This window comes from Vulpes vulpes, chromosome 8, assembly GCF_048418805.1.
Source record: "Vulpes vulpes isolate BD-2025 chromosome 8, VulVul3, whole genome shotgun sequence".
Lineage (NCBI taxonomy): Eukaryota > Metazoa > Chordata > Mammalia > Carnivora > Canidae > Vulpes > Vulpes vulpes.
This window is the reverse complement of record NC_132787.1, coordinates 51,642,846-51,661,907: the sequence shown is the minus strand read 5'-3', so window position 1 is coordinate 51,661,907 and position 19,062 is coordinate 51,642,846. Positions and strand designations below refer to the sequence as shown.

Here is a 19,062-nt window from a genome sequence, read left to right as displayed (position 1 = left end):
CGGCGGAAGCCCTTCGTCCACAGGCAGAAGTAGGAGAGCGTCGAGACGCTTCTAGGCCCGTCTGTCAAGCCTTCTTTTTTTTTTTTTTTTTTTTTAAGATTTTATTTATTTATTCATAGAGACAGAGAGAGAGAGAGGCAGAGACACAGGCAGAGGAGAAGCAGGCATCACACAGAGAGAGCCCGATGTGGGACTCGATTCAGGGTCTCCAGGATCACGCCTTGGGCTGCAGGCGGCGCTAAACCGCTTCTTTACCCTGCAGCCCGCCCACGGGGGGGGAGCGGCGTGGAGACCACCCCGAAGCTCCCTCCCCTAGCTCGCGCGGATCTGGACTGCAGAATGATTCGACCGGGTGACGCCAGAAGCCCCACTACCCTAAGTCCAGAGTTTGAGAGTCAGCAAATGTTCACTTAGAAGAGGTCAGTCTCCCTCTGCTCCAGTCCGTTTTCCACTCTGCTTTTAGTAATGAACCTTCCTAAAAAACCAGACTTTGTCAGTCTTCTGCTCAAAGATCTTTAATGGCTCCCTGGCATCTACAGGTTAAAGTCCAGAATTCTTGGGGGCAGAATAGTAGTGTGGTTAATATTAAGAGCATAGATTTATAACCAACCAGACCTGAGTTTTGAGTTTAAGGTCTTCTAGCTGTGTGACTTTGGACAGTTGGTGGAATCTCAGTTTTCTCACCTGTAGAGTGGGACGAGGGGCGCCCGGCTGCTCAGTGGGTATAGTGTGCGACTCTTGATACCAGGGTCGTGAGTTCCAGCCCCACCTTGGACATGGAGTCTACTTAAAAAAAAAAAAAGAAAAAAAGAAAAGAAAAGAAAAACAAAAGAGGTGGGACTAATAACATCTACCTTTTACAGTTATTGAAAAGATTAAAAGATTAAGAGATCTAATCCTTTTAAACTGCTTCAGCAGGATTTAGTAAGCACATAGATGGTTAGTAGGTGGTAACTACTATTAACATTGACATTAAAGATCCTGCATAATTTGGCCTCTCCCTGCCTTTCTAGTTTCACCTCTTGAAACTCATCATCCCATTCTAGCATCACTTCCCAATCCTCTGTCGTGCCTGTGTGCTTTTCCTTCTCCTTAGGATTCTTCTCCTATCTTATATACCTGACAGAATCCTGGTTATATTGGACAGTGATGTCTTCTCACTCGCCCACCTCGCTTCCTAGCAGTTTCCATAATCTTGGAGATCATGCCTCCTCAATTCTCCAGAATAGTTCCAATCTCAAATAGTCTGTGGAATTGTTAAGACCCTGTGTCAACTTCTTTTCCATCTTTTATCCTGAAAATATGGTTGTCAAACCATAGCACTCGTACCTATGCTATGGTGGCAGCTATTACATTTTATTCTAATGATTTATGTATCTACCTCATTAACCTGAGATCTTTTTGAGGGCAGGGACTTCATCTTCATCTTTATCTTCATCACCAGGAACTCTCATAGCCTAGCACATACTTGGGGCTAAATAATGCCAGTTGAATGAATGAATGAATGAATGAATGAATACTAGAATGAGTAAAGTACTCATCCCCTTATTTTGTGTTTAGGTTGATCTTTCCTGCCCCTAACCCCTCCATTCTGACCTTAGGAACTGTACTAAGACCTGAAGGTTGCTTTAATAAAACTGTGTGTGTGTGTGTGTGTGTGTGTGTGTGTGTGTGTGTGTATGCACACATAATTTCTGCTAAGCCTGTATATGTGGCCCTATTTTGAGATCACTGGACTGCTCCACTTTTCCAAAATATATATTGGTGAACTCCCTTTTCAACTTCCTTGGAGGCACCAAGCCAACATGTCTTGCTTTGCTTCTGCTTCCACACCCTGCCATGTCTGCCATAGTTCTGCTATGCCAGGAATGTTACTGGGGAAGAGTAGTTCCATGACTCAGAGAACACCCCAGGGATTGAGTGGGAGTGGAGGCAGAGACAAGATATGGGAGAAAAGATAGGAGACACCCCTAGCCCCTTTTTGAATTTTGCCTTCATCCATTCAGGAGACATATACTATGAATCTACTTTGTGCCAGGCACTATTCTAAATGCTTAAGATATAAAAATGGAGGGATGCCTGGGTGGCTCAGCGGTTGAGTGTCTGCCTTTGGCTCAGGGTGTGATCCCAGAGTTCCAGGATTGGGTCCCACATCGGGCTTTCTGCATGGAGCCTGCTTCTCCCTCTGCCTCTGCCTTCTCTCTGTGTCTCTCATGAATAAGTAAATAAAATCTTTTTAAAAATATATAAAAATGGATAAAATGTAATCTTTGCCCTGAAATGTTCAGTCTTATGAGGGAGACAAGCAAGTAAACAGACTTAATACAAAGTAGTAGGAGTAATAAGTAGCCATTTTCTGGTACCTAAGGAGGAACAAAGATCCTTAAAAAGCTACAAAACGGAGATCTCTTCTTTTCAGGAGGGCTGAAATAAAATTCACTAATCAAATCCCAGGGAGAAGACCTGTTTAACCTATTGCCTTGATGAGTCAGGGCTTTATTGGTCTATTTCCGGTATTTATTTATTTATTTATTTATTTATTTATTTATTTATTTTTATTTCCTTTTTTTTTTTTAAGATTTCATTTATTTATTCATGATAGTCACACAGAGAGAGACAGAGAGGCAGAGACACAGGCAGAGGGAGGAGGGAGAAGCAAGCTCCACGCAGGGAGCCCGACGTGGGACTCCATCCCGGGTCTCCAGGATCGCGCCCCTGGCCAAAGGCAGGTGCCAAACCGCTGCGCCACCCAGGGATCCCTCATTCTTATTTCCGATTTTTAAATCAGAAACAGCTTTATATCTTTCTAAAATAACTCAGGAAATGGTAGCCGCTGCATGCTTTTTATAAAAACAACGATAACTTATTCAACAAATATTTATTGAAGACCTATGAGCGAAATCCTGTGCTAGACAGATTGCCACTTTTTTTTTATTTAAGATTTTATTTATTTATTCATGAGAGATACAGAGAGAGAGAGAGAGAGAGGCAGAGACACATGCAGAGGGAGAAGCAGGCTCCATGCAGGGAGCCTGATGTGGGACTCGATCCTGGGTCTCCAGGATCATGCCCTGCGCCAAAGGCAGGCACCACTTCTTTAGTACCTGTATTGTTTAGTCGGGTGGAAGGGTGTGTGTGTGTGTATATATATATATATATATATATATATGCAATTATAAAATATTTCAGTGTCACACAATCCCATTGCTATGTAATGAAACGGCAACCCAATCATGTGAAGTTTGTCTACCTTCATCACTCAAAGGAATATGAATAATCCAGCAGGTGGCAGCAAGGAAACAATTATTTTTATCTTGATGAGAGGGGTAGAAGGCAGAGGTAAATACGCAGGGATAGTCTGGACTTTGGGTCCTAGATTCTCTTTCTAGGACCTGGAAGACACCAGGGTAGAGAGAATAACCAGGCCATCTTAGGGGCTACAAGAGCAAGACACCTCCCTCCCCCGCCATTTCTCTTAATTTATTAATTGCACAAATAATTATTGAGTCTCTACCGTGTGCAGAGTCACAGATGGGAGGAGCTGGAGATACAAGAATGAAACAGTCTTTGCTTACAGTCCGATCAGGGCGAGACAGGTCTTCAGATCCCCACCTGGGTTCACAATCTCCAGGGTACTTTGTTGTTGTTGTTGTTTTTAAATTTTTTATTTATTTATTCATGAGAGACACACACACAGAGGCAGAGACACAGGCAGAGGGAGAAGCAGGCTCCATGCAGGGAGCCCGACGCGGGACTCGACCCCGGGTCTCCAGGATCAGGCCCTGGGCCGAAGGCGGCCCTAAACCGCTGAGCCACCGGGGCTGCCCTCCAGGGTACTTTGTTAAAACTGAGCAGTGTCAGTCCGCACACTAGACTAGAATGAAGGACTTATAGTGTCTCCATGCCCTTTGGGGCACAGATGTACAGAAGTAGGGGGCTAATAGCTTGCTTGGATAGCGGGAAGACTGATGTAGTCTGATTGCTTTCCGTGGCTTTTTCTGACAGGTCTTCATTCATTCATTTATCAGATATTTATTGCATTCCATAACTGTGCCCATCATTGCACTTGAGGCAAAGTGTAGATCTGTTTTGAACGCCGTTCATTGGAAGGCAAGACGGCCGCGCACATTAAGCTAAGCAGTAAACAAAACAGTAAAGCCGGAAAAACAGTCGCATGTGATGTTTTGTGATATTCGAGTGCTTAACGTCTCTGGCTTGACAACAGCGCTTCTGTCGGGAGTTCTTACCTGAGCTCTAAAATTGAGACCGGTTGGGCTGACTTATTTACCCCGAACCCCAGCAACTCAACCGGCCCTTTCCCGGAGCCGAATATAAATGGACCCATCGAGCCACCGTAGGGATGGTCTACAGTCCGGAAGGGCCCGTCTTCGACCCGCGGATTCGTTAAGGGCGTGGGGAGCCCTTGTCATGTGATCAATTATAGCCCTCCGATTGGCTGCCAGGGCCTCTCTTCCGGTTGAGTAGGCTAAAACGCCGGAAAGGCTACGCGCATACTCAGTTCTCGGATTTTCCTGGCCACCCGGAGTGGAGCGGTGGGATTGGGCGATGAACAGGCTCTGGCTAGGGAGGAGGGGTGCGGGTGTGCGTTCCGCTGGGACTTTTCACGCCCCCTTATTCTTTTAGGTGTGGCTAGGTTCAGACGCGGGGTCTTGGCAGCTGCTTGAGCCTACTCCCAAGTAAAGGGAAAGCAGCTCGCACGGAGAGTGGTCGAAGTTACGGAGAGGGTGCGAGACGGGAGTTCTCCCCTATACCAGCCAAATGGTGCGGCCCTGAGCTGTTTCACTGTCCCGACCGACGTGTCTGAGAGAGGCCCCGGAGGGGGCAGGGAGGCGGCCCGCAGACCGCGGGGTTCTGTGAAGAGACGTAGAGAAAATTCGAATCAGAGAAGAGGAAGAGCCCTGTTGAGAGGGAAAGAGGCCGCTCAGGGGGAGGGGGCTGCCAAGATGGCGTCGGCCTCCTCTGGGCCGTCGGCGGCCGGGGTTTCATCCTTTGATCCCGGGGTCCCTTCCTGCGCCTCGGCTTCAGGTAATCAGGGCGAGGCGTGGGCAGGGGTCTGGTGACGGCTGTGCGATGGGAACGAGAGCGAGACTTGGGAGGGCACCTGTAACTAGGGATGTCCGAGAAGTTGCCGGTAAGGACGACAGATAGCAGGGCTGTCTGAGCGGGCAAGGAGAGTCTGAGGAAACGAAAGGGAGGCTGTCAAAAATAGGAGTTGTCTTTGAGGAGACCGAATTAAGGACTTGAAGAACTAGGGTTAGGAAGGGATGGAGACTGAAGGTGGGAGTAGGGGGGAAACAGAAAGGAAACCGAAAGGTGTAGAGAAAACTAAAGTAAATGGACGCTTCATTCAGTAGAGGAATTAGTGTGATAGGCGGGTGGAATCCAAGTTGATTATGGGGTTAGTTAGATAAACATGTGGAAGAGAAGCCATGGGGTTAGAACATGTTTAAGATTTATATGACGCTTTCTTTCGATTGCTGTGGAGTTGGGAATTGTGGATTTTATTGGGGGTGGGAGTTATTCGGGACCTCTTTTTCTTTAGAGACTCCCCGTCATGCTTCATATCTTCTCACTTAGTGCCCCACGCGCTTGGACATACATACATATTCTATCACACACCCTACTTCGATCATTCCCATTTCTAGACTCCCCAACTTTGGGAAAGAATGGGGTATTTTGAAGGAAGGTGGAAAATTAGAGTTCAAGGATCCTAAAACAGGTGGAAGAAGGCAGAACGATGCAGTAGAGGTTGAGAGAGGTTATGCGGGAAAGATGGAGTGGTTGGGGGAGGTGGTTCTACGTGCTGTGGGGGAATATTGCGTAATAGGAAATGGACTGGAAGAATGCTTAGACTGTATCAGGAAATTGGCACTTGGAGCCAGGGAACATAGCTCAAAGTAGTTAAAAACTATTGGAGTTTGAGGGAGGGCTGAGGAGCCCACAAGAAAAGCAACAGATTGTGTGTAGGAGGGCAAATGTGTCTAAGTGTGGGGAAGGGGGTGGAGATTGAGTCAGAAACTGTTCTAGAGCTTCCATCAGAAATGTCTGGTGTTCATGGTGGCTGTTGCCTCTAAACTGTCAACAAGAGAGGCTGCCAGATGTTGGATCCTGTACTTGAGATGTTGACATTTCCTTAGGCCTGGGATTTCATCCTTGCCTTTTGAATTGGCTAAATAGAAGGTTCTATCTTTTGTATTCTAGCTGGCATGAGTGCGACTACATGGTGGCAAATACCTTCTTCATAAGGTGCAGTTTTATTTATGTGCATCTATTTTTAGTTTCTTGAGAGGTAATTTTTGTCTTTCCTGTAAAAGCATTAGAGGACCAGAGTAACCTTATGTTGCATTCTAGGTGTGCTGGATGAAGTAAAATGACAAGCTTTTAATAGAGTAGTTCCTTAATTTAAAATCTTTTCTTCCTTCCCCCAATGCAGAGAGAACAATGTTTGTGTGTAGTCCTTAAACGTAACTATTAAATTATGTGTTCTTTCTATTAGAAACCAGGTTAACCTTAAAAGCCATGTGTTTATATCTCAAAATTTGATTCAGCCTCTTTCTCATGGAAGTACTGGTCATGTGGACAGATTTCGGAGTAAAGGAACTATTTCTTTGTCACTTATTGATACATCTTCATTTTCCATCTCAACCCCTGCTTCAGATAGTCCTCTATCTTTTTCAGATGTCACTGTGTGATATTTTTATGTTTTTAAATTTACTGCCAGATCTGAGGGCTAGCAATTAGTAATTCAGATCATATAAATGTTTTTTTCTTGTTGTGTTTTCACCAGAAAATAAAGTTAGGTTTCAGTGAGCTTTACAGCTCCTTGACTCTACTATGTTCATATGAGAAGTGAAGGTATAAAAATGTCTAAAAATAGTTTTAGATTCCTATTTTTTACTTTTCTTACACCTCCCCTCTTTGCTTCCTTGACAAATATTGAAGCAATTGGATTAAATACTCCCCAAAAACTGACAGGATTTTTTTGTGTCCACATACACAGTATTGACTTTTATTGTGTATCTGCACTTTCACCTAGATTTGGGCTTAGTAAATTTGAGTAAAATATTTCATTTTAATGATATAATTGAAAAGGATATAATATTTGATTCTGATGGGAAGAAGAGGGCTATTAAAAATGGTTTATTTTTATTTAATGGGTTTTATTTGTGATTGGAGGTGAGTTTTGCTGTATCTGGATGGTACCAAGTGAATTAGGACATTGACAGGAATGAGTGATAGTTTATGCTTTCCTAAATTGTTAAAGGGAAGAAGGCTGGCCTTGTAGAAATTTAAGGTAAGGAATTGTGTGTGTGTTTGTAACCATTATAAAACCAGTTTATTGTTCTTATATGTTTAGCTGAACTCACTTAAATTTTGGTGAAACTTTGAAATCTTAAAAGCAAGATTCTTTGGCAATGTTGAAAATAGATTGAAAATAAGAATGTCAGGATTCAGGGACAGATTGATGTTTTAGATAAGCTACTCATAATCTTTGGTGGCTCAAAATCTTTTGACATTCAAATTAGGAAGGACAGATTATTATTATTATTTCTTAAGATTTTATTTATTTATTCAGGAGAGACGTGGGCGGGGGGGGGGGGGGGGGGCGGGGACACAGGCAGAGGGAGAAGTAGGCTCCATGCAGGGAGCCGGACAGGGGACTCGATCCCAGGTCTCCAGGATCATTCCCTGCGCTGAAGGCGGCGCCAAACCGCTGAGCTACCCGGGCTGCCCAGGAAGAACAGATTATTTAGGACAGTTGTTTCTGTCTAGATCATTTTACCATTAAGGCAGAGCTGGTCTTTTATGCTGCTGACAAGTGAAATACAGAGGGTAGATCAAACCATACACTCTGAGAGATGTTTGACATCTTTTCCCATTGGAGTAATTACCATGTTTGGATTTGGGGGAGGCAGTTATAAATGAATATCAGCTTGCAGACACCATCATCATGTGTTTGTGCTTATACTTTGTTAATAAAAGATGATGCTGTTTGCCATCTAGTCTCAGCTGTTTGGTGTGTAAAGGAAATTTATTCCTTTTTTTGCTTTCTCCCTCATCCTCATTATTTGTACAGTGGCACCACTTAAAAAATAAAATTAGCCCTGAAGAAGTGCTGTTCACAGTATGATGATATGTCACAGAGAGTCTATTTCGCTATTTGTAATTCGACTAGTTCATCAAGAGCTTGAAATTCAGGGACACCTGGCTGGCTCAGTTGGTAGAGTATGCAGCTCTTGATCCTTGGGGTTGTAAGTTTGAGCCCCACATTGCTGTGCAGAGATTATTTAAAAATAAAATCTTAGGAAAAAAAAGCTTGAAATAAGCTACTAAGTGTCCCCCCCCCCCCTTTTTTTTTTTTTACTACTGTGAAGGGAATAAAGAGTTTCTGTTTTGGAGCCTTGATTTGAAGTTTGAAGGAGTTAGAATGCTGAAGTGTATACTCCTCTGAAATAAGAGCTGGTGTGATAAAATCATGTGTGACTCCCCCAAGGAAAAAGCACTTGAAACATTAGAAGATCATGAACTTGTAGTTCCTTTTTCCTTCAAACCAGAACATTTTTGAAATTGTCACCCTTCACTGTATCATTGTATCATAAGCACAAATGACTTGGAAAAAACTTCACAGCTCTTTTTCCAACTTTATTTTACTTAACTATTGAGGGAAACCTCAGAGGTTACAGGGCTGAAGCATTTTTTTTCCTTGGGAACTTTATTGTAGGGCCAGCCTCATCAGTCCCTGATTCTGGTGGCTTTGTTCTTTCTGGAATAGCTTCACCAGTAAATTATGCTCCAATCTGATAACTCCAAATCGTAGGGATTTTTTTTTTAAGATTTTATTTATTTATTCATGAGAGACACAGAGAAGCAGAGACATAGGCAGGCTCCAAGCAGGGAGCCTGATGCAGGGCTTGACCCTGGATCTCCAGGATCACGCCTGAGTGGAAGGCAGACGCTCAACCGCTGAGCCACCCGGGCATCCCCAAATGGTAGGGATTTTGTTGAGGTTTTTCTGTCTGTGTACTTTATATCCAGTGTACAACATTGGTAGGTCAATCCTTTTCCCTTCAATTCTTTCATACTAGTGAAAAGTAATATAATTTGAGGCACTTTAAATGGAGTGAGGAACTGAAATTTGGAAATGTAAAGATAAGACAGAACATCATGTAGTCAGAATATCACCAGTACCATTTTGGTTGACATTTTATATGCTAGGGATAGATGTTTCTGTTTTCTACATGGAGGTTTTGACACTTCTTTTTTTCTGTTGTTCCCTTGGTAGATTCTACCAAAAAACTGACATCAAAATGTCATTGTTTTTGGTTAACCTTTTTTTTTTTTTTTAATTTTTGAAAAAGATTTTATTTATTTGAGAGAGTGTGTGAGAGAGTGTGGTGTGTACACAACAAGCATGGGGAGGGCCAGAGGGAGAAGAAAAGAATCTCTAGTGGACTCTGTGCTGATTATGGAGCCAACAATTCAGGACCCAAGACCATGACCTGAGCCTAAACCAAGAACTGGACGCTCAACTGACTGAGCCACCCAGGCACCCCTAATTAACTATTTATTTCTGTCATGGCTGCCCAAGCCCGGTCAAGTATGATTGTATAGACTTATTAGGTATTCAGTATCTGATAGTTATTGGTAATGTACTGATAAGTTAGCTTTGGGTATCAAAATAGTATATTTTGCTTGCTAGTTTCTGAGTGCTGTTCTGGATTGATATAAAAGTCTTCTGATTCAGGAGCACGTGGGTGGCTCAGGGGTGAGTATCTTGCCTTTGGCTCAGATTGTGATCCCTGGATCTAGTCCTGCATTGGGCTCCCCGGAGGAAGTCTGCTTCTCCCTATCCCTGTGTCTCTGCCTCTGTCTCTCTCATGAATGAATAGATAAAATCTTAAAAAAAAAAAAAAAGTCTTCTGATTCATAACTGCTCAAATAGGTGCCAGCTAGCAGTTACTCCATATTTTAAGATTTTATTTATTTATTTGACAGCGAGCACAAGCAAGGGAAGCGGCAAAGAGAGAGGGAGAAGCAGGCTCCCGCTGAGCAAGGAGCCTAATGTGAGGCTCTGCATCGTGACCTGAGCTGAAGACAAACACTTAACTGACTGAGCCAACCAGTTATTACATATTTTATTGGCCTGTTTTTCTTCAGTAATACAGTGGAAAGATAGCCTGTGAAGTGAACAAAAGAGAGAACACCAGGCCAAAGAACTGGAGATAAGGAAGGTGGTTATTTTATCCTTTAAGCTGGATATTTTCTTTCCTAGAATTTTGGGTTGTTCTGACTTGACATAAAGCAAGAGCATTGTTAGTTCTATTTCTGGATGTATTACTCTATCGTGAATTAAAGTATATTTCAGGGGGATCCCTGGGTGGCTCAGCAGTTTAGCACCTGCCTTTGGCCCAGGGTGCAATCCTGGAGTCCCAGCATGGAGCCTGCTTCTCCCTCTGCCTGTGTCTCTGCCTCTCTCTCTCTCTCTCTCTCTGTGTGTGTCTATCATGAATAAATAAATAAAATCTTAAAAAAAAAAAGTATATTTCAGGAAGTATGCAACTTTCTGATAGCCTGGTAGAGGGAATCTGTGTTCCAAACCCCAGCCCACCACCATTTGGTCTCAAAAAGAGAGTGTTTGGGTTGATGGTATTTCCTGGAGGAAACCCCCTTCCTAGCCCATTTCCCCTATTGCACTTCACTCCTCCACCCTTTCCTATTAAAAGAGAGCATTGTTTAGTTTCTAAATATGTGTTGATTGGTTTTGTTCGTATCTCCTATAAGCTTCCATCCTTTCTACTGTTTACTATTTGAAGTGAACTTATTTTCTCAATTCCTCCATTTTTTTTAGACTTTGTCTCCCAGTAATTTTTCTTCCTTCTCCGGTGAAATTCCAGTCTGTTTGTAATGCCTGTAGACAATATGTATTTTTTTAAAGCTTTTATTTTTTTATTTATTTTTATTTATTTTTAATTTTTATTTATTTATGATAGTCACACACACACACAGAGAGAGAGAGAGAGAGAGGCAGAGACACACACAGGCAGAGGGAGAAGCAGGCTCCATGCACTTGGAGCCCGACATGGGATTTGATCCCGGGTCTCCAAGACCGCGCCCTGGGCCAAAGGCAGGCACCAAACCACTGCGCCACCCAGGGATCCCTAAAGCTTTTATTTATAAGTACTCTGTACCCAACATGGGGCATGAACTTAGAACCCTAAGATCAAGAGTCACATGCTCTACGGACTGAGCCAGCCAGGCCCCCCTGTAGACAGTATGTATTAATTGGTAAATATCTGATTCCAGAAAAGGTTCCTTTCTGTTGAGTCAGAGGAAGACTTTGGCAAAAAGAGTAAGGTTCCTTGCAGGGACTTCAGTATATCTTATTTGCCTTGTATATTTAACTGAGCAATATGGAAGTAACCCAGAATAAGCACTATATCAAAGGATCAGTAATGTTAATGGGGAGTGGGGTAGGGATGGTAAGCAAGGAAGTTGTAGGAAGAGAATGGGAAGAGGTTTTTTTTTATTTTTTTATTTTTTTTTTTTTGGGGGGGGGATACATAATTAGCTTGAGCAGAGTAGCTTTAGTTTGGGCAGTGTAGTTAAGTTAAATTTGATAAACTTCAAATTTTCATTGACAAGAACCTGTGTAAAAGGGATGACAAAAAATTAACATCTCTGATTTTCCTTATAATTGCCTTGAAGTGCATTGTTGGAACAATTAATGTTCATTATGATATCATTAAAGTTAGACTTTCTCTGCTGAAACATGCACATTCCAATCCAGCAATAGTCATTGCTTTTTCAGGCTAGAAGAGCCAGGTTTGGAAATAAGAGGTGGCAATCTGCCAAGAAATCTCAAATACTTCTTGGCCATGGGTGGCTTATCCAGAGGACTCAGGTCTTTTAAAGACACCCCGCCCTATATTTTCAACCAAAATTTTAGTGTCAAGAGATACATATTTGAGGCCTGAAAACCATGAAATTTGCTTTGTAGAAGCAGAAGCAAAAGTTTATCAGTAGGGGGAAATGTAGAGATATTTTAATTAATTTCATTTTCCAAATTTGGTTACTGAAGTTGAGAGCTTGTTACTAATGGCAGAGGTGACGCATTGCAGCCATATGTTATCAAGATGAGTCTTAGTATTTAAAAAAAAAAATTAAAAAGTTGAGTCTTAGTAAACTTTTGGCTTATTCCTTGCTATTTAGTTGGCCTTTATCTGAGGTGGCCCCAGGACTGGTAGATGAAACTGCTTTGGAGCTTTTGTTTCTAGGAGCATTTTGGCCTTTCTTTTTTCCTAGGAGATCCTTAGGAAAACTTGACACTTGTTAGGAAACAAAATTTAGTTTTTCTCTGTGGCTTGGTTTTCTTAATTGGCTTGGTTTAGTCTTTATTGAGGGTTTAATAATGGTACTTTTTTGTTTGTTTCTAAACAGTTTTTGAGTACTCAGCAGTACTTCTCAGGAGGTGGGCTGATATTTTCAGACAGTTCTGAGTATTTTTGTTTGAAGATCATATGCAGGGATATAGTTAAAATGGCTTTCAGTATTTCAGGGTGACAAGGGCCAGAGAGATTGCAGTAGATAACTGGGCTGACTGTGTTTGTGTTGTCCGAGTTTTTGTTTTTGATGTTTGTTTTTTTTTTTCCTTTTAAAACTCCTGGCTCTCAGTCTGATCAACCAAGATAACCCCTAAGAGTTAGCATTTTGCTTCTCAAAAGTCTGCTTATATCACTTTGTGCTATGTGTAGGTATTATTGATATGTTTATGTGGTAGGATTGAGCTGGGTTTCTGGAATTGCTTCTCAGTGACTTGCCCAGGCAGAACTCCAGTTGTCTTTGGAATGCACATCCGGCCAGCCTCTAGCATCCCCAAATTATATGTGTACTTCAAACATTGAAGTCAGTCACACACTGCCTCTTAGTTTCTCATCTGGTGGATGATGTCATTTCAACTCCGACGGAAATACTTCTGCTCTGAAAGTGCAGGGAGAGACTCTGGTATTGCCATCTATTTTTTTAAAAAGATTTTATTTATTCATGAGAGACAGAGAGTGGCAGAGACATAGGCAGAGGGAGAAGCAGGCTCCATGCAGGGAGCTGGATGTGGGACTCAATACCTGAGCCAAAGGCAGATGCTCAACCACTGAGCCACCCAGGCGTCCCATATTGCCATCTCTGTTTTGTTCCACACTCTGGGGGGGTGGGGGGGGGTGGGAAACAACTCCTATTTCAGAGGTTTTTACAGTTTGGAAATCTCTTTATTTCAGTTATCTGCTCTTTTAAAGCCAACTCATTTCCTCCTCTGAAATTTGCCCTTTTTTACACGTTTCAGAATTATGTTGATGATTTTTCCCTTTCCCTTTATTTTCACCTTCCCCTCAATAGTGAATCTTAGCCTCCTGTAGTTCAATAGTAGTAAGCAAATGTATGGAGAGTCACTGTGGTATTTTGCCAACTGACTAGAAACTGACCTTTCCAGTACCTTTTTTTTTTTTTTTTTTCAGAAACACAATTTAGGGTGGGACCAAAGACCAAAATGGAGTTGACTTCCTTAAGACTAGTACAGAGTTACTCAGAAAAATACTCTGTGACATGGTGTGATGATTCATCATTGTGTTTTAGCAAAAATCAATTGGGTTGTTTCCATTTTGGCACTTGACTGGTCCAGCTGCTTTGAAATTATTTTAGTAACATTAAAGATTTCCCAACTTATTTTCATAATTTAGCAGATCTTTTATATTTTTCAGGGCTTGTTATCCAGGAGATATGCTGAAATTAGGTATCCCCATTTTATAGGAGAATATTGATATTCTGCAGGACATGAAAGATGAACCTCTTAGGGCAGCCCTGGTGGCGCAGCGGTTTAGCGCCGCCTGCAGCCCGGGGTGTGATCCTGGAGACCCGGGATCAAGTCCCGCGTTGCGCTTCCTGCGGGGAGCTTGCTTCTCCCTCTGCCTGTGTCTCTGCCTCTCTCCTCGCTCTCTCTGAATGAATAAATAAATAAATCTTAAAGAAAAACAAAAAACCACTCTTTAAAAAAAAAAAAAAGATGAACCTCTTATATGTGCTGATGAAGGTTTGTTTCAAGTTATATAAGCATCTCAAAGTAATATGTGATAAAGAGTGTAGAGGAGTCACGCTTATTTGTAGCTTGAGACTGTCAGCAGCATTCTGGACATTTTCTTTTTACATTTTTCTTCTAGTCTGTTTCTGCAACAGCGTAATATGATTGTAATGAGCTTGAGTTAATGGGTGGGAGTGATGTTGGTCTGTATATGTGGGGCTGTTGAGTAGTGGTTTACTGGAAAATGGGAGTATATAGCAAAGAGCACAAAAATAAAATCATCCCTGTATCTCTTTTCCTTAATTGTTAAATTATCAATGTAATTTTTTATATAAAATTTGCATAGATAAGGAAAAATAGATCTTTAAAGTTAAAATATCCACCTAATTCCACCATCCAAGGTAGTTATACCTAAACATTTTGATATATAATCTTTGGGATCTTTTCAAAGTGTATAACTAAGAATGAATTTTAGATGAGTATTTTATACAAATATTGTACTATGTATTTTTTTTTTACCTTTTTCCATATCCTATCCATAATGTGCATAAAAATAATGGTTTATGTATTCAATTTTATGGCTAGAATTTATGTCACCAATCTCCTTTTGTTCATTATATTTTTTCCAATTATAGTATCCCATAATAGTTTTTATATACAATGCTGCAATAAATATCTTTGTATATATAGCTTTGTCCACTTGATTATTTATTTAGAATAGATTCCCACTTCTGGGTCGAATTGTACATGTATATTTTTAACACTTTTTGCTAGATACTGACAAATTACCCTCCAAGAGTGGAAGATCCTCAGATAAGATGTATACCCATGATTTTTTGAAAGGGTAGATGCCTGTATGCAAAGGAGCTTTGTACCTGAAAATTTTTTGCCAATATGAAATCACTCCAGAGTGAGATGATTTGGGGTTACAAATTTTGTGACCACTCTTGGAATTTTTCTGCTAGAACTTCTCATTTTTTGGATGTTTACCTAGAACTGTAAAAAATCATCTTTTATTTCACAGTATGGTGCTGGGGATCAGGTTAGGTCCTGTTTATAATTTTAAATTTTAGAGTTTTTCTTTTTTAATATACTTATTCTGCTGTAAACAACTAGAACCCTAGAAGTAAGTGATAACTTTCTGTTTTTCCTCATTTAGGTTTCAACTTTCTGTGCTGTGGGGTCAACCGTAAGAGAGGTAGATCTGATGTGTATCTGTGCTGAAGAAGCATGAGCTCTTTGCAGTAACTAGCAGCCAACTCCTCTTCCCCATAACAATTGCAGACTTTTTGTAGTGGTAGTACATGGCCTTTTTCTGAAAAGGCTGTGGATATCTTGCAATTTGATGTTAGTTCCCATTTCTCTCTCCCCTCCCCCAAAAAGATGCTGTTGTAATACAGAAGTTTCTTTTCTCACAGTTCTACAGTGTAATATGAATCAATTAATTACCTTTTGTCTCCCTCAAATTCTTCCTCTAACTTTATTTTCTTTTGTTTCAATGAGTCTCCTCTCTTCTTTTTCCTTTCTATTGCATATCTCATTTCCCCCTGACCTTTCTCATTCTATAGATAGGTTTCATAATTCACAATGATGATAATAATTGCTAGGATTTGTAGAGCATTTATTATATGTTAAGTGCTATACATGATCTATTTAATTCTCTTAACCCCATGAGGAACATTTTATTTCTCCCATTTTATAGATGGGGTAACCAAGGCCTAGAGAGTTTTAACTAACTTGTCCAGAGTTGCCTAGTTAGTAAGTGGTGTATGTAGTACTCAAACCTAGGTGTTCTAATTTTAGAATCCCCATATCTGCCTCCTATGCTATTATTGCTCCCCTGACTAATCTGATAGTCTGTGTGTGAACTAATTTGATTTTAAACCAGATTAACTAATTCTTAATGAATGGGCGCTGACTGAACCAGGACTCCTTGGTGAAGGAAAGAATAGTACAGAAGACAACTCTCCCTTCTGACTTTGGCTCTCTAATAAAACAAAATTCTGATCTCTTCTGTGCCTAATATGTTGAGTTAGTAATTTCTTTTATTTTTTTTTTTAAGATTTTATTTATTTATTCATGAAAGACACAGAGAGAGAGGCAGAGGGAGAAGCAGGTTCCGTGCAGGGAGCCCGATGTGGGACTCGATCCCGAGACTCCAGGATCACGCCCTGGTCCGAAGGCACTAAACTGCTGAGCCACCCAGGGATTCCCTGAGTTAGTAATTCTTTCATTCTTTCAGCAAGCATCTTAGAAATTAACATGCCAAGGATTGGCAACTGATTCTACAGTCAATTTCATGATCCCTAAAACAAACAAAAAGAGTTTGTCAGATGCTCACCTTTTGTCCATGCAAATTCAATAATCATAAAAGCCTTATGCTTTCAATCAGAGCCAGTTATGATTTCACACCAGAAACAAACAAACCTAATCTGATATGAATGGAGCTCTTTTTTTTTTCTGTTAAAGTTGATTTTTTATTACAAAGAAAAAGTACTTTCTACTACTAGTGAGGATCTTAACATCTGTAAAACTATGAAACTGTTCTTTCAAGAATCAGACTTGAAAGTAGTTTGCTGCTGCTCTAGAATGCAGGCATTATTTGGTTCAGAACAAGGATAACCTCACTAAAAGAAGTGAAAGGTGTTTTCCTACTATTTTTGCCAGTAACATTGATGACTATTGCCAGAGGAACAGAGTTGTCATAATTGTTAACACTGATGGGGGTGTGTGTGGGTGGTGCAGTTGGTTAAGCATTTGGCTCAGATCGTGATCTTAGGGTCATGAGATTGAGTCACATCGAGTGGTGTGTTGGTTTCCCTGCTCAGCTCGGAGTCTGCTTGAATTCTTTCCCTCTGGCCCCTTCCCCCCATGCTTGCTCATACTCTCTCTAAAATAAGTAAATAGGGGATCCCTGGGTGGCGCAGCGGTTTAGTGCCTGCCTTTGGCCCAGGGCGCGATCCTGGAGACCCGGGATCGAATTCCACAATGGGCTCCCGGTGCATGGAGCCTACTTCTCCCTCTGCCTGTGTCTCTGCCTCTCTCTCTCTCTCTCTATGTGTGACTATCATAAATTTAAAAAAAATTAAAATAAATGAAATAAAAAATAAAATAAGTAAATAAATCTTAAAAAAAAAAAAGATTGAGAGGAACTGAAAGAGAAGGGACTACTACTCTTAATCCTCTGTCAATGAAAATGAAAAATAGATTTCCTTGTCCCAAGGGAATGGGTTACCTCAGGGGAAGAAAATATACATTCATATTGTCTATTAGCAATTCTGAGATTTATTTAGTTTTTTAGAGCTTTCTAGTTACCCTGGTACTTTCTTTGTCAGTCAAGACTCCAGGTGGCCAGGGAATTGAAAAAGATGGTTTAGAAGAAAGAGTTGAATTGGGGATTAGGAATGTGAATTCCCATTCTGGCTCTGTCATCTTTGTGATTTTGAGTACATCCTTTATGTTTGTGTTTTTGCTTATCAAAAGAGGATTGCACTAAAAATCTCAAAGGCCCTTTTGGAATGACTTCATAACGTAAATGGTTACTGATTTGTTAGCTTGACAATGGGCAAGTAGCTTCATTTATAACTGAAGGAGCTGAGATGTTCAACTTTTGTTTAAAAATCAGCTTTCAGGGGATCCCTGGGTGGCTCAGCGGTTTGGCGCCTGCCTTCGGCCCAGGGCGTGATCCTGGAGACCCGGGATTGAGTCCCATGTTGGGCTCCCTACATGGAGCCTGCTTCTCCCTCTGCCTGTTTCTCTGTCTCTCTCTCTCAGTCTGTGTATCTCATGAATAAATAAATAAAATCTTTAAAAAATAAAATAAAAATTAGCTTTCATGGGTGGCTCAGTCCAGTGTCTGACTCTTGATTTTGGCTCAGGTCATGATCTCGGGGTCCTGGGATTGAGCCCCGCATTGGGCTTCCCACTTAGCAGAGTCTTCTTGTCCCTCTCTGCCCGTTCCCCTGCTCATGCACTCTCTTTTTCAAATAAATCTTTAAAGACAAATTACCACAGTGAGTATACCCTTGCTTCTCTAGGGTTTGGTTTGTTGCTGCTGCTGCTTCTCCCACTGCTGCAGCTGCTATTTTGCTTCTGTAGGTCTTTTACGTTTTCTTTCTGCGGAGGAACTAGGTTTCAAAATTGACATGGTTGGTTCTATCTCATCAGTTGACCCACTCAAAAATAAGTTACTTGAACCATTATTTTTTTCTGAAGCAGTCTGTCTGTAATGGTTTCATATTCTTGCTTTCAGTACTGCAGCATTAGCTAGTTGCTTTTTTTTTTTTAAGGAGTTTATTTATTCATGAGAGACACAGAGAGAGAGGCAGAGACACAGGCGGAGGGAGAAGAAGGCTCCATCCCGGGACTCCAGGATCACGACCGGAGCCAAAGGCGGCCCTCAACCGCTTAGCCACCCAGGCTGCCCTAGCTGGTTATTTAGAATGTTTCTTGGTCCAAGACCTGTTAGTGAGGAGTCTCAACTTCATGCAGTATAAACACAGTGTCACTGTTAGAACTTCATCTTGATGCTTTTACCAGAGAAAACCTCTCAGAAAGAAGCCCACTCAGATGAAGAAGCTTGATTATCAAGACATGTTTTCTTTTCTTTTGTGGTATTTTTTAACTAAGCCTTTAATTATAACAATTTTCAGACTTACACATAGTAGAAAGAACAGTTTAAAGAATCTCCATGTGCCTGTCATCTAGCTTCAGCAACATTTTGCCAAGCTTGTAACTGTTCATCTCCATTTCCCACTTCCACCCCCTGGAATATTTCAGAGCAAACCTAATCTTCATCTGATTTCAGCATAAATACTTCAGAGTGATACCTCTAGGGATGCCTGGGTGGCTCAGCAGTTAAGCATCTGTGTTCAGCTCAGGTGGTGATCCCGGAGTTCCGGGATTGAGTCCCACATCGGGCTCCCTTTGTGGAGCCTGCTTCTCCCTCCGCCTGTGTCTCTGCCTTTCTCTGT

The 19,062-nt window shown here is 41.4% G+C and overlaps 1 protein-coding gene across 8 annotated transcripts in view; it reads left to right on the top strand.

Moving 5' to 3' along the window:
* The first annotated feature begins 21 nt into the window (after positions 1-21).
* Positions 22-19,062, top strand: part of PIP5K1A (phosphatidylinositol-4-phosphate 5-kinase type 1 alpha) — a 43,102-nt gene continuing 24,061 nt past the window's right edge. Inside the window, exons 1-2 of one of the 8 annotated variants that reach the window (XM_025983085.2) lie at positions 4,475-5,046; positions 15,249-15,287. In XM_025983085.2, coding sequence (XP_025838870.1) covers positions 4,965-5,046; positions 15,249-15,287 — 121 coding nt within the window. In that variant the 5' untranslated portion in view covers positions 4,475-4,964. Of the gene's footprint in view, positions 420-4,454; positions 5,047-6,055; positions 6,268-15,248; positions 15,288-16,151; positions 16,307-19,062 lie in introns of those variants that run through there. The other 7 variants (XM_025983089.2, XM_025983088.2, XM_025983086.2 and 4 more) reach the window with 7 other exon arrangements.